Below are 16,001 nucleotides of genomic sequence, written 5' to 3'. Positions count from 1 at the left end.
CAACCTCTTAAATTCGTTACATAAATCCCGTTTTTGCTTTATTTCCTTACTCTCATAATCAAGTATACTCTTAATGTGTAAACTCTTACAGACCACACTTAATAAACTAACTCAATAAGATTCAATACTGTAGTTCCTGACAGATGAAGGGTAGCGGAATTGCCACCTCAAAATAGGTTTCTTTGGCATAAGGATTATCCTAAACTGATTATTTTTAAAAACAACAGACAGGAGAAATTCTAAAAACTTTGTAAGAGACATTTACATTTATAAGGGAAATCTCCATTTGTAAGGGTGTCTCCTCTTTCCCAAGAAAAGGAGGATGACTAAATTTCTAGAAACTCTCAACAATGGAGAAGACCCTGATTTAAATCTGCATAACAACCATACTTTTGATTACGGTGCTTTTCCAGGTAACCTCTCATACACCCCCTACCCCACCCAATCTTCTTTTATCTTTAGCTGGAGATGGTATTCAAGATGATGGCTTGGGCCATTTCAAGGAGTTACTCAATTTTCTTGGGTCTCTCCCATGTATACAGTAGGTATACATATTATTAAATTTCTACTTTTCTCTTGTTAATCTGATTTTTTTTTACCCCTGGGGTGTCTCAGCCAAGAACCTAGAAACATAGAGGCAAAATTATTTGTCCTTCTCTCCACAAGCCACTGCAAAGCAACCTGTACAGTTCTATTTGCCTCCAAACCACAGATAAACTAGTCAGCATAGCACAGTCAATCATTTCTCAGACCCATCCACCTGGCCCAGGAGGGAGAATCTGTATTGCTCTTCTGTAAATCAATACATGTCCATCTTTCAGGTCTCCCTCTTGTATTGGAAGCTTTGTGCTATCAGAGTCAATTCCTTCCACTGCGTAGGTACAGACACCTTCTCCCAGATAGTGATACCCCACTAGACACTACCCTTTACAAGAGTTGTAGTTGGGCCAAGTTAAAAAAGAAAACAACTGTGGAAAATATGGGGGTGGTGGTTTGTCCAGTGTAATCACCCCAACAAGCCCAAAGTAACCAGTAGAGGGTGGATAGTGCAGATTCACTGCCGGGCTGCAGAAGGTTTCACACATATTTGTGTCATTTGGGCTAAGAAAGAGGTAGGAGAGAATCTCTACTGCTTAAAATTAGAAGAAAGGGGCACCTGGGTATCTCAGTTGGTTGAGCATCCAACTCTTGATTTTAGCTCAGGTCATGATCTTAGAGTTGTGAGATGGTACCAAGCATTGGACTCTGCACTCAGTGCCGAGTGTGGTTGTCCCTCTCCCTCTGCTTCTCACCCGGTTCACACTCTCTATCTCTTAAATAAATAAATGAATAAAATCTTTAAAAAGATAAAATAAAATCAGAGGAAAGATTTGGAGAAAGACCGAAAGAACCTAGAATTCTGCTGACGAAAAGAAATAACTGTAGTCCTTTTCATCAGCACCTGCAATGCTCCTTTCCAGACTCTCACCATCTTTAACTAGGATTTTTACAATATGTTCCTAGCTGAAATGAAGACTTGAATTCCTTACACTTCACCCAAGACCTCAGACTTTCACTGGAGTATCTTTCTAAATATTGATCACGTTATGAAAGTCTCTCATTATTAAGACATTAAGTAGTCCTCATTGTCTTCAAGTTCAGTATCTGAATTACTTAATTTAAGCCTTAACAATATGACATTTTTCTTTAACTCCAAGCTTCCATGTTTTGCAATATGTAATTTGTTCTAAAATACTATATAACAAAGGAAGGAAGCCAGTAGTAAGTAAATAATTACAGAATAAGAAAAAGGGAGAAGAAGGAGGATGATAAAGATGGGGAACTAATTACCTCATTTATACCCATAAACAGGTGATCCTTGAACAACGAAGGGGGAAGGGTTAAGGGTGCTGATTCCCATGCAGTCAAAAATCCATGTTTAACTTTTGACTTCCTCAAAACTTAATTACTAATAGACCATTATTGACTGGAAGCCTTATCAATAACATAAATAGTTGATTAACGTGTATTTTCTATGTTTCTATCTAACATATATCTAATACACTGTATTCTTACAATAAAGTGAGCTAGAGAAAAAAAAAATATTATTAAGAACATCGTAAGGAGTGTGGTGCCTGAGTGGCTCAGTGTGTTAAGCTTCTGCCTTAGCTCAGGTCATGATCCCAGTGTCCTGGGATCAAGTCCCACATCAGGCTCTCTGCTCAGCTGGGGGCCTGCTTCCCCCTCCCCCTCTGCCTGCTTCTCTCCCTACTTGTGATCTCTCTCTCTCTCTGTGTCAAATAAATAAATAAAATCTTAAAAATAAAAAAAGAAAGAAAATCGTAAGGAAGCAAAAATACATTTATAGTATTACACCATATAAAAAAAAATTCATGTATAAGCAGATCCACACAATTCCAACTGATGTTCAAGGGTCAACTGTGTATTATTAAGCTTAAACATAACAAAGATGATTTTATTTAAGTAAAAAAAAAAAAAACAAGATTATCTGGGAACAGAGGAGGAATTACAATTCAGAACAGGAAGCTATGGTGAACTGTAGGGAGGTCTGAAGAGACAAAGGGAAGGTTAGCTTTTATTAGGTTTTAGGAGGAACCTGGGAATAGTTGTTTGAACAAGTTTAGAGAAGAATAAGAGTTCAAGGTTGTAGTGGTGTTTCATTGTCCACAAGTGGTTGTTATTGTGTTGTTGCTGGGGCAGGGAGGGCTCTCCCTTCCTTTTTTAAAAATCAGGAGTTGTAATGTCCTCCCTTGTGAAAATAATTCTTATCTTCCGTTTTCCTGCTGGTTCTGTAGGCTATAATGAAGGGTACATTCTTGAGAGCTCCCGTCTCAGGACTTCCGAATTCCATTTGGACTTATTTCCACATTATAAATGGACATTTTAACTTGATGGGCTTCTAAACTTGCACCTTCCTATCCAGACCCCACTGTCCCAGATAGGTATATCCTATAATCTCTGCCATTTCCAGTAGATTATTTTATAAATATTGAAATTATGAAGGCCTAATATGAAATTTCTTTTTATTTTCTTTTTCACAAATTGAGACTTTCCTCATTTAATCTCAAGAAAAACTTTGATTTTTCCCACTGGAACATCTGAATGTTTTTTGCTGCTTTAGTGAAGTAGGCATTACCTTAGATTAACTTTGTGTATGTTTTGTCATGAAATGCCTTTTCCCCATTTTAGAAATCACTACCTTGAATTTTCCCCTAAATCTAGTCTTGTGCAGTCTTCCCTAATCAACAGATAGCTACACCTTCCCTAACACTAATCAACAGCTACACCTTCCATGTGTTGGCTCAAGGAGTCATTTTTCATTCCTTTCCCTTACTACATACTTTACTCAATCCATCAGCAAATGTGGATGATCCTATCCCCAACATATCTTTAAAATTCCTACATTTATCTCTAATTCCACTTCTAACAGCACCATGTTAGTCCACAGTCATGGACTATCCACAATCGCAATTCCTAGCCACAATCACCTCTTGTCTCTTGTCTACTCTTCCTTAATATCTCCCATCTAGTCTTCATGCTTTCATACTTGTCCTATTCCAGTCCATTCTTCTATAGATTCAAGAATCTTTGCCTTAAAATTCAAATTGCATTGAGGATGCCAGGGTGGCTCAGTCAGTTAAGCATCTGCCTTCGGCTTAGTTCATGATCCCAAGGTCCTAGGATCCGGCCCCATGTTGAGCTCCCTGCTTAGTGGGGAGCCTGCTTCTCCCTCTCCCTCTGCCTGCCACTCCCTCTGCTTATGCATGTTCTCTGTCTCTCTCTCTCCCTCTGTCAAATGAATAAGTAAAATCTTAAAAAAAAAAAATTCAACTTGTATCAAGTGACTTATGTTTAAAATTTTCCAGTGGCTTCTCAGTGTAAAATAGAGTGTAGACTCCTTGCCCCCAAGACTCCTTTCCCCTCTGACTCCATTTGGGGAGTTCTCTCTTTAGCTTACCAGAATCAGCTACTCTTTGTTCAGTTCCTCAAACTTATCAAACTTTCCCTCATCTTTGAAAAGATCCTCCCCTCACTCTGCCTTTTCCAAGAGTTTTCTGCGCTATTCATGATGCTATCATTTAATTTGTGACTTTTTCGTAAGCTCTGTGATGACCATGAGTCAGAGTCCCTGACTGTCTCGCCCACTCTTTTACCCCCAGCTGCCTCTGCACTATTCCCAGCAGGTAATTTTTTTAAACAGTACCTTTTGAACACAGAAACTTTGAATCAATGTGATGCAAAACCTAATTGGAAGTGTTATAGTGGGAAGAAGTAAGGACATTTATTTTAATGAGACTGGAAAGAAGGAGGAAAGAGAAGGTCTTAAGGGCTTATAGTTCTGGGGTAGGAAGTTATCAAAGGGAAGGCTTGATTTCCTTTCTGAATGAGAACAAGTTCCCTGCCTAGAATTAATGAGTAGAAGAGGGGGTATGGGTTTTGAAGGGAGCCCCTGAAAAAATTTTAAAAGATCTTATTTATTTATTTGAGAGGGAAAGAGAAAATACAAGTGGAGGGAGGGAGAGGGACAAGCCGACTCTGCACAGAACCCTGGGCGGGGCTCAGTATCACTACTCTGAGATCATGACCTGAGCCAAAATCAAGAGGCAGTTGCTTAACCAACTGAGCCACCCAAGCATCCTGAGAGCCACTGAAATTTGAATAACTAATAAAAAGAGTAGGAGAATTACAAAAGAAACTCTAGAAGAAATGACAGGTGGTTCAACAGGTGGTGTTGGGGACCAGGATCTTGTCATGACCTCTCTTAGTAGAGTTGAGAGTTTCTGCAGCACTGCTCACAGCATAGGATTTGGGGAGAAATCAGCTTCACTGAACCAATGTTTAAAGTTTGAAGGATAGGTGGAAAGGGAGTAAAAAGGCATTTAAAAAAATTGAGAACAGTGGTGAAAGTGATGGCACTGATTAACAGAGATCTTAGATGGAGTAGAGAGAAAGAGACAAAGCCAAACGGCTGCTAATATTCTGCCAAATGAGAGGATTACAGGATTGCAAGTATCCAGGTGTCTGAGGAGAGGGAGAGGTCGAGGAGAGAGGTGGGGCTGAGAGATGTCTTCAGAATAAGATACCTACGGGAGGATTTCTTCCAAGATCTTTTTCTACCAAATGATGTTTTAACTTCCTCAAGACTGGGTGTCTTGAAGGACAAAAGAGCCTAGAATATTTTATGGAATGTGTGATAATGAAGTGGTTCATTTGGCCAGAGCAAAACAAGGCCACCACAGGGTCATTCGACAATTCAAGCATCTTAAAATTTCCAGAGGCAATTTGATAAATGACTCAGGATAAATTCAGATCACCAGCAACTTATACTCAGAACATGTTCCCCCTTGGGCTAAGGGAGCATTCCAAGAACGTATTTAATGAGGTGTTATACTAACCAGCCATTCCCTGGGTCTATTTCTCTATGAGTGTTGAAGCTAATTGCCGAATAAACGTGTTTTCTCAAATATTCCTTACCTCTACACAGACCATTTTCAAAGGAATCACATATCTTTAGTTGTTAACCTGTATCAACAAATCTTTATTGATGAAATAAAGTGACTTTCGGTGCGACTTAGTGATAACATAACAGGCTGACTGGCGAAAGGAAAAATAAGACCATAACTCTCAGGAGAATCTTAGCAAAAAGGGGAAAATTTGATGTCAATAGTAAGAGTACCAAATACGTGTGCATAATACTTTACAAATCTTGTCATTTATATCTAGTTTACTTGATTTGCACAACAATCCTGTTTTACAAGTGGGAAAACTGCTTTAGAGATTTTCAGTGATTTATCTAAGGTGACTGGCAAGTCATTTTTCCCCGATACACATCACTTCCTCAATTGTCCAGTAAAACACATTAAATCCTCGTATGTCCAGTATTACATGGGGTGCACAGCTTAGCACTACACGCTTAGCATACACGGCAGGAATGTGTCCCGGGCGGGAAGGATCCCCTCCAGGCTGAGTTCCAGGAACTCTATAGTTGCTCTAGGAACTGGAGAGCGGCGCGGACAGCCATTTCTACCATGTCTCCACTAGGTGGCAGTGAAGGCCACCCCGCTATAATGTGTCACTAAAAGAGAAAAGCAAAACAATGCCATTCTTTCACACTTAGGAAAAGACTGCGTGTGCATGTGCATGCCAGCACGCGTGTGCGTGTGTATGTGTGTGTGCGCGCACACACATGTGTTTGCTAGGCAGAGGAACTGAAAAATGAATAGAAACTCTCACTGCCCCCTATGCGGTTTCTCACACTGCTAGTGGGTAGGACCAGAGTGAAAGAAAGACCTTGATTATTTGGCTCTTTGATACTATACTGTGTTCTCTTAGCCCGTATCTGTAAGGATGGATCATGGACGTCCACATAGGTATTGTATGATGTCCAAGAGTATCACTGTCACTCAGCATAAAAGGGAATGTTTTCTTAAGAGGAAGAATTCATGACTTTGGTGCATTCCTGTCTGTGGCTGTGCCTACGCTATTGTGTATTACGATCTATTATTGTGCTATAGCTGGTAGGAGGGAAAAACACTTGCAGTACCCTATGGGTGAAGGAACTCAACTGCTAAAGGAATTCAAGATACTTTTGATGCTTTCTTGGTTCAGTTGTAATCAGCATTGCTAGAGCTTAGTTGCAAACTTTGGTCACTGAATAAAGAATAAGAGTTTCCAATTAGAGCAATTTCATCTTAGAAAATAGATGCGGCTGGAAATGAAGGGTTGGAACCCATCCTTTTCACTGAATAATGTTTAGTTTTCATCCTAAATCTTCCAAAAGTTAGGGGGAAAAAAAAGTTACATTTGTCTGTCTGTAGCAAAGGCGGAGAAACCCCCACCCCATTTATAAAACCAGAGTTGCCATCAGTTTGAAGGGTGTTCTACCCGAGGAAACTCATCCATTGGAGGCAGCTGCTTCTCCTCTGGCACGGGGGGGAGGTCAGGTGCTTTCTGTCCACACCTGGCCACAGTGAAGCGACTCATGTGGAGAGCTTCTTCGTACCCTGGGAGGGTGTCCAAAGAGGAGGGCAATTGGCTGAGGGGGCTGTGCGAGTGAGCCACAGCCAGGATTCTTCGAGCTGCAGGGCCAAATATTGACTGCAGGGCTAGGGAGGAAAGAAGGAATAGAGCTAAAGTAACTGTGACATCCTCAAAAATCAGGGACTTACAACACACTTAACTCCCCTTCATTTTTAGCGCGTGTCCAAACCATTGTCACTCTCGGCCACAAATGTTATGAAAATGCTGTGAAGCTTGTTTGGAAAACCGCTTCACTCTGCTGAGAGATCCTGTCTTCTTTGGGGTCTTCAGCTAATCTAAATTGTGACCCCATATCTCACACCTTGTCCTTCCCTTTTACAGAATCGGGGCCCTTTATGTCAACCCACTGATAACGCAGACTCCTTAGAAATATTTATTTCTGTCTTATTTATCTTTTCCCAAAGGGCAGTTAGTGAAGCAGGAAAGGTGGACAGCAATATATCCTCTTTTCAAAAGAAATTTCACAATGTTGTGCCACTGCTGTTTTTCCTGGTCTCTCTTCTCCCATTTCAGGAAAGAATATAATATGAAGAAGAGAACAGAAGGACATAAAGGAGGTGTTTTATAATCATCAAGGTGATGTTAGGCTAACATTTAAATGTATCAACAGATCCACTACAGAACAAAGAATGGAAAGTACACATGATTAATTTCTTCAAAGATACAAAATAATATATAGGTAATAAAAAATACAGGTTCTCGGGGCGCCTGGTGGCCAGTCGGTTAAGCGTCAGCCTTCAGCTCAGGTCATGATCCCAAGGTACTGGATCGAGCTCCGCAACGGGCTCCTTGCTCAGTGGGGAGCCTGCTTCCCCCTCTCCCATTCCCCCTGCTTGTGTTCCTCTCTCACTATGTCTATCTCTGTCAAATAAATAAATAAAATCTTAAAAAAAAAATACAGGTTCTCACAAAATCCAAGACATTCTTGAAAAAGGGATACACTCAGAGCTTAAAATAGTTTTATCAAAATAACTTTATGAACTGGGTAATTCTTCCTGTAAGACCTTTCCAATATTTTCTTCAACATTCTACTTTTTTCTTCACTCTATCATTAGACCAATGTTTGAGAACACAGCATCAGTGAGAGTCCAGGTCACCACACCATCAGGCTTCTGGAAATTAAAATAACCCTGAGTTCTAGCATCTTTAATGCAATTCAATCCATGTTTCTATATTGTTTCATCGTCCTGATCATTCTTTTTATTTGTCTTTTTTTTTTTTTTTTTTTTTAAGTAGGCTCCTCACCCAGCATGGAGCCCAGTGAGGGACTTGAACTCACAGTCCTGGGATGAGATCAAGTGTCTGACTCTTAGCTGAGCCACCCAAGCGCCCCCAATCATACCCTTTATAAAAAAACTTTATTTATTTATTTGACAGAGAGAGAGACAGCAAGAAAGAGCACAGCCAGAGGGAGAGGAAGAAGCAGGCTCCCTGCTGAGCAGGGATCCTGACCAGGGACTCAATCCCAGGACTCTAGGGTCATGACCTGAGTGGAAGGCAGACACTTAACTGACTGCCAAACATCCACCTCCTTGATCATCCTTTCAAACCCCCACTCAGGTTATAATATCAGAGTACTCACAAGTGATTGTGCTCTGGAGAGTGCTGTCATGGTCGAAAGCTATAACTGTCACTTCATAGGGAGGCCGGCCCTCATCTTCCCCATTTTGCTGGCGACTCAGACAGCAGCGGAAGCACGCAGAAGTCAGGCCGCACAGGAGAAGCAGCGCCCCGATGACCACCAGCAGCCTGCAGGAAGACCCCCCGCCCCCCGATGAGAGCTCTGTGATCTGGTGTGTTTCCCAGTCCTGGCCCCAACTGGTCTTCAGTGTCTACATTTTGACTTTGTTTGACCATTTTACACAATAATCATAAGATTTTAATTCCAACACTTTCACTTCACAGGCATACTTATTTTGTCAGCAAGACTTAATCAGTTCATTAAAACAATAAGAGATCTAATATGGTTTGGAGGGTCTGCTTTCTACTCTATATTCTCCTCTCTATAGACATTTCTAGAACTGAGAAAATACATAATAACTTTTTGATGTTGGCTGAGGAAATGGTAGGTATTGAAACAGGAAATCCTAGCATATTGTCACACAGTTAAAAATGAGGTAAAGAAACTTGACTCCATGAGATACTAAGTAAGTAGGCTGGCTGTCTCATACATTTTTTTTTTTCCTGATGTCAATTTATTTAAAAGCTAAAAAAGTAAAAATGAATGCCCCTGAGAAAAATAAAGTTCCTTTGAAATGTCTTTCTGGGTATGATAGCTGAAACTTACCATATATACCAGAGATGTACCCAATCTGTGGTCAGGCAACTATGGAGAAAGAATAAAGTTTTTTTGCAATGAAAACATAGTCGGTGCCTATTGTAGTTCCATAATCTGGAATATGAGTTACAATATAGTATGCTACCTTGTTATAATAATAGCATTACAACCTATATATATATATTTTAAGTTTGTATTTTAATTCCCATTAGTTAACATACAACAAGTTATACTAACTTTAATATAACCAGCAGAATCTATTGTAAAATGGGATGCCTTAAGTGTTTAATACTATAGATGGCATTGTGTAAATATTTTTGTAAATCATTTTAAGATAGACTAGTGATTATGAAAATGGTGCTAATAGAAAATATAACCATGACCACTATAAACAGTTATGATGACAATTACCAGGAAAGAATTTGGAATGTAAAATTACAAAGTTTGAAAATGGGTATGAAAGTTAAGGTTTGTATATATACTTGAGATCAGTAAAATTTAAACATAAAGAAAATTTCAGTTATAAGCATGAAAGTAATACAATGAAGTTTATAATTTATGTCTTGCAAATTGCTGCAAAAAGGGTCACCATTATACCATAAAAATTCTCACCATGAAAAAACCCCTAAACTTTCACATCCATTATCAAAACTGATATGCACACCCACTTAAGCCAAATAGGAAGGAGGAAAAATGTAGAAACCAGTTTCCCCATGTTAAAAGTTAACTAACTGAATTTTCTCTATAGAGATGGCAAAATTTTATGGATTGCATGGAAGAAGGAGTATGGGATAACTCAGGAGTGGGAAGGGGAGAGGAAGGAAATATTTATCTTCGAAGATGAACAAACTTAATAATACTCTCTGATATATTGAACTGTTGAAATCTATTGAAATTCTCTTTCACATCCTCTCTTTGGTTGCACAGTTGTAGAACATACAGTTTGTTTTTCAATAAACAATGTCTCCTGTAGGTTTCTCACATTCTCCATTTATTTAAAGCCTCTTCTAGTTCTAGAGTTATGATTCTGAGTCTGTTAAAAGTGATTCTTCCCAAGTGGTAGGTGTCTAAAGCCTCAGACAGTGTGACAAGCAGCCCAGGTCACCACCATTTCCCCTGGGTTTAACAGTCTTGGCCGTTGAGAAACCCTTCCCATGGCTAAATATTTGTTTTCCTTCAGGCTGAGCAAGTGTTTTGTTCCAACTGCCCCTGCTTTCTTAATAATTTACCTCCAAGTGGAATGAATCTCTTCCCCTTTTATGTCCTCTGTATCTGTGTAAGACCTAATAGTGATAGGTTTAGATTAAGGGATTACAGCCTCAATGTGATAGCTGCATGAAGTCTGCAGGAAGTATTGACATGCCCTAAAATACAGAAAATGCTCATCATAGTTAAGATGGTGAGGTTAGTTTGGCATTACCCAAACATATCTGCCAGGGATGAGATTTTAAATCCAGTGGATCCTGATGAGTCACTGAGAAGCATGGGAAGGAAAACCATTCGCAAATTTCTGTGACTGTATGAATTGAGATTAATTCTGTTGTTTTAATGGGAAGATAGGCTTTGGAAAAAATGCTTTCAGTGATGTTATTTTAAGTACTTAGGATGACACAAGGGCATGTCTTTATTTTTGCATGATCCGTCTACCAGACTGGTGGGTTGATGTCCATTTAAGTAAAGATAAAGGGAAGTCAGAGATATTTAATGACCTCTTGACCTCCTGTTTTGGGTACTAATGTTTTTGTCTGTTTCTCCTTCTTCAGTTTGGTCTCAGATACTTACTGTTCAGGATTCACGCAGTTCTCCTCACATCTTGCTGGGGGAAGCTGCAAGAAGGGAAATAGTCTCAGACAGGGAAATGTCTCATCTGTTCTGCTCAGCAGCCTGCCATCGCTTCCCCATGACTCTGCTCTGTTAGTTTACTTGGTGAAAGCCGAGAAAATATGAGGACAAGGTCATAGGGTCAGCCCTGTTTGTTTTCATAGCTCTCATGCCTGTGGATTATTATATCTGAAGTGGGAGAAACTAGAAGGGCAAATATCTAATCTGTCGGGGGTTTTTCGTTTGTTTGTTTGTTTCGGTGGGTAAGCATTACAACTTTTGTGAATGAGAGTCAGAGGCAACATTTAAATCAATTTGTCCTAGAAATGTCCTAATCTATCCCTCAGGATATTGTTATCACCTTCCTAAATCTTTCCCAGTTACAAATTGAATTCTACCCCGCTCCTCTTTTCTATTCCCTTAGTTCATCAATAACCCACCCCTGCCCCCCAAAAAAAGAAGGAGAAAAAGGAGGGGAACAATTGTATTTATTGAATATCCCACTTTATGCCAGTCAGGCTGCTAAGAAGTTTCAGTAGGTCATAACATTTCATCACAATAATCATGTAGGTGGGTATATTTAACCTTATTTTGAAAGGTTACATGACAGAGGCAAAAGGGTTTACGTTAACATGAGCAAACGCATGCTCCTATTGATGTAGCCAGAATTCAAATCCAACTCTGTCATATATGTGCGCTGAATGAATTAGTAGGACAAGAGCTAAATCTGCTCTGATAACACCTTGATATTGCTATCAAACCCCTCCTGCGACTGATGATGAAAGCTTCTTCTCCTTCTTTTACCTTGTTTTTCAGTTGACTTTTTCCCTCACATAGAGGAACTTTTGTTTAGAAACTGCATCTCTCTTCCAGTAAATCAAATGACTTAATATTCTCAGGAAATCAACAACAAGGGACCCACAAGGGACAGATATTTGTACTTATTGAGAGTTTATGGGAGGAAGAGGGGACACACAAACTCAAGACATACCAGGTGAAGCAGGGAGCATTTGAGAAGCTCCTTTTTTTTTTTTCTTTTAATTTAAAATGGTTGGCCACTAAGGATGACAAAGTGTGTACTTCCTCTAACCCACCTCTGGTTCTCTGTTTCTCTTTTCTGACTAAAGTTAAGAGAAGCTTCAAGTGCTAAACAGAGAAAATACTTCTTTTTGTGACTATTGCCAAAAAAGAAAAAAAAAAGAAAATTAAAAAGAAAGAAAGTTCAGGGCAAGGAAAAGAAGAGGAAGCAAAGGAAAATACAAGAAGAAATGGATTTACAGACAATAATTTAACTAGGATATAGAAAGCAAAACAGTTGGTCCATTCTCCGCTAGGAGATGTACAGAAATCTGATACAGGACAGTGCTTCATTTGCTTTTCCTCTCTCTCTCTCTCTTTTTTTAAGTAGGCTCCACACTCAGCATGGAGCTCAACACTCTGGGCTTGAACTCACAGCCCTGAGATCAAAACCTGAGCTGAGATCAAGTTAGACGCTTAACTGACTGAGCCTCCCAGGTGTCCCTGCTTTTCCTCTTTACTAGTGTTCATCGCTGTGTAAACTTCCCCTTGACAATTGTCCAGAATCCTCACCCTACTGACCTTTTTCTCAGCTAATGAGTTACCTAGGGCCTTCTGATTTTTGGTGGGGAGAAATAAAAGGTCAGAAGTATTTTTTAAGAGTTTTAAGAGTTACATGATCTGGAAGCATGTAAGTTGCTAGAATTGTATCAGGGCTGATGTGGAAACTCTGTTGAGGGGAATTATGTGTTCATTTTGATCATTTATTTGGGATCTTGAGGGATGAATGGTAAGATGCTAAAAGAGAGAAATGGGGGTGCCTGGGTGGCTCAGTGTGTTGGGCCTCTCTGCCTTTGCTCAGGTCATGATCTCAGGGTGCTGGGATGGAGCCCCGCATCAGGCTGTCTGCTCAGCAGGGGACCTGCTTCCCCCTCTGCCTCTGCCTGCCTCTCTGCCTACTTATGATCTCTCTCTCTTTCTGTCAAATCAATAAATAAAATCCCTATAAAAGAGAGAAATATAGATAGGTGGCACTTCTAAATTACCATAGCTATCCTACATGTATCTATGTTTACCCTAATTTCTGTTCCCCCATTTCACCAATGCCATCAGCCACACAGGGGCCATGAATCCTTATCACACTAAGGAAACATTCTAGTAATTCTTTTCCCCACTACCTCTTTGGTTCAGTCTATGTCCTTCCCCTCATTCATTTCCCCCATGGTCCTTCTGAGAGTTGATTTGTCTGAGAAACAAACAAAAGTTTTATTTTTGCATTTTCTCAACTCACCTGGATGCAGTACACCAGGACAGAGGCTGTCACGGCCTGAGCTCGCACCCCCATGGGGCCGAACAGCTTCTCCAGGATCAGGTGTAGAGTGTCCACGTCTGTTGCCTCCTTTCCATGCTCTGTGTCGGTCTGTCTTCTTGACCTGGAAGACTTAAGGAGACAAACTTATCTCGGCAATATATCTTTTGCTCTCTCTCGCCCCTTACTCCTTTGGGCTTTTATTTTCTGTGGTCTTTCTCTCCCCTTCCATCCTGGCTTCTTTCTCTACGTCTATTCTGCTGTTATGGTCTCCACATCGACTTCTCTCTGCCTTCTACTAGCAGTTCTTTCTATTTGTCTTTTACTTTCTCCCAACTGTCCCCAAAAGGAAAACATTCAGGGAGGACACATCAGTCCTCAGAATTAGGTATTCTTATAGACAGTGGTGAGAAACTTGACTTGAGGAAGCTCAAAGGCAAATAGCTGGTGACAGAACAAGCTCTCTCGTCTCCATCAAAAAAAGGAGTAAAATTTTTGGTCCTTTGCTAAGGCAGTTCACGGGGGACCACTGAGTAACTGCCAATCTCCATTCCCTCCCCTCTCCATGTGATTAGCCCTCCTCTCTTGCTCTTTGAAACCCTCCCCTTCGCTATGTTGATAATCAACTCTCCTGGTTCTGGGTCATTTATTTTAACCATTGCAGTAGCCCTGAGAGGTTGACAAATGGACTGGAAAGCACTCCCACCTTTGAGGAAAGCAGGTCCCCTCTACCCTGACTTTAGTTTCCTTTGAAACACATTAGTCAGACAGACACACATATTTTTTTAAACTGGATTCCAAAAAATAACGAATAAACTGGGTTCCAAGATCTATGGGTCTCTAGATTTCTCTCTCAAATAAAATCTAAGGTCAGAGTAATAATAAGCACACATGGAAAGAGAATATTTGTCAAGACACATCCCTACAGGAATGAGTGAATACTGTATAAATGATTTATACTTAAGTCAGTAGGTTTTTGCTTAATGCAAAGTATTTCAAAATTTTTTTAAAAATCCAAAGTATTTCATAGGAAAATTAGACATCAGTTTATGAAGATTGATCTATCTCAGAAGAACTGAATAAAACCATCTTTCAGAACATATATACTTCTGAAAGTCTAATTTTACTGAGTTGTTGAAGGCAACTGTTGTGTGGGATTGATTCAAAGAGTCCTCACACAGCATTAAAATATGATATCAGCATGGTGAATATAATCTTTTTTTCCTCTTAGCTAAGGGAGTCAAATAGTGACAGAAAAGCCCGGTATGATACTGGTGATTGGACATCATTAAGTTCCAAAACTAAATGAGCACTACATTATTTTTCTTTTTAATGTAAAATAAGACAGAGATAGGATGAAGAGTACTTTCCAAATTTCAACAGAAAACTTGACAAGGTGGGAGGTATTTCTTAGGACAAACAGGGCAGAAAAATCCTGACCCTCCACTAAATTCTCTGTGGTTTCTCCAAGCCTTCATTGTCCCATTTATAAAACAGGAGGGGAATACTCCCTTGACCTGCCCTAGGTGTTGTTTCATAGAAAAAATACTACCAGAGATATGAAGTCATTTTGATTAGAATCTTTCTGCTTAGATTGGCCTGTCCATGGTAGTAGCATCACTAATCTTTCCCTGCTCTTTCTCTTGTCAGAGTGACAGGAAAACATCATGGCTAAGAATCCAGCTAGTTTATCTGGGATTAAATACTCGCTTTGTCACTTATTTTTATTTATTTATTTATTTTTTGCTCTGTCACATATTCACTGTGCAGTCTTGAGCAAGTCACCATATCTCTGTTGGGTCAGTTTCATTCTTTCAAAATGGGGTAGTAATAATTACTTCAAGTTACTTCATAGACTTATAGAGATTAAGTAAATTAATGTGTGTGAAATGCGTACAATTGTCCTGATTCAACAAGTGTTTTATAAGCATTAATCAGCATTATCTTGATTTCCATTCAGTTTTGCCAATGACCTTCACCTTCAATATGCTGAATAATTGAAGTCCTCTCAGTGTATTATTACCATGACCATGTTTTAACTTTCCTGGTATTCCAGTTCTTGAATATTTCCCCTTGCTGTTCTGGTCATATCTTCTCCCAATCATACCAGCCAAACCTGCATGAACAGGTTTGCCAATTAACAAGATTTTTACCCGTTACACTTTCCTGCATGTGATTGCCATAATTGTTTTGCCCTCTAGCTTTCTAACAGGTTTGAACAAAATGGGATTCTGTTAATGACCTCCTTGTTACTTTTCTTTCTCAGAATTATTACTGCCATTTTGTTGTTGTTCTCACTGAATTATTCCTTGAAGGAATAGAACTTCCTATTTATCCTAATGCAAGTGATCATGGCTTGTGTCAATTTTAATGCTGAGTTCAGTCCCTGCCAAAGCCTCCATGTCAGGAATGATGACTGAGGAAAGGTCCCTGTAGGAAGATTGAAGAGTGTACGCACTGGAAGGGCAAGTAGCTGAGGGAGAGGGGAATGACCTCATTTCAATCCTACACAATCTTGTACTTCCATTAAGTTAG

The 16,001-nt window shown here is 39.7% G+C and overlaps 1 protein-coding gene across 1 annotated transcript; it reads right to left on the bottom strand.

Moving 5' to 3' along the window:
• Positions 1-6,159: 6,159 nt before the first annotated feature.
• Positions 6,160-13,588, bottom strand: TMEM52B (transmembrane protein 52B). Its single transcript, XM_032854971.1, has 5 exons — positions 13,449-13,588; positions 11,102-11,145; positions 9,329-9,367; positions 8,624-8,790; positions 6,160-7,106 (listed from the first exon to the last, which is right to left on the bottom strand). The coding sequence occupies exons 1-5, from the start codon at positions 13,500-13,502 to the stop codon at positions 6,865-6,867; spliced, it is 546 nt and encodes a 181-aa protein (XP_032710862.1). The 5' UTR covers positions 13,503-13,588; the 3' UTR covers positions 6,160-6,864.
• Between the last annotated feature and the right edge of the window lie 2,413 nt (positions 13,589-16,001).

Source organism: Lontra canadensis, unplaced genomic scaffold (genome assembly GCF_010015895.1).
Source record: "Lontra canadensis isolate GAN:19392208 unplaced genomic scaffold, GSC_riverotter_1.0 scaffold9, whole genome shotgun sequence".
NCBI classification, from domain to species: Eukaryota; Metazoa; Chordata; class Mammalia; order Carnivora; family Mustelidae; genus Lontra; species Lontra canadensis.
Note: the sequence above shows the minus strand (reverse complement) of the source record. Positions and strands in the feature narration are given on the sequence as shown.

What these genes read in the sequence shown, in the direction of transcription:
- TMEM52B (XM_032854971.1), bottom strand. Translation starts at nt 13,502, where the DNA reads ATGGGGGTGCGAGCTCAGGCCGTGACAGCCTCTGTCCTGGTGTACTGC. An exon ending in TCCTGGTGTACTGCATCCAG is followed by an intron (nt 11,146 to 13,448) that starts GTGAGTTGAGAA and finishes CCCTTCTTGCAG; the next exon opens with CTTCCCCCAGCAAGATGTGA. An exon ending in AACTGCGTGAATCCTGAACA is followed by an intron (nt 9,368 to 11,101) that starts GTAAGTATCTGA and finishes CTTTCTCCATAG; the next exon opens with TTGCCTGACCACAGATTGGG.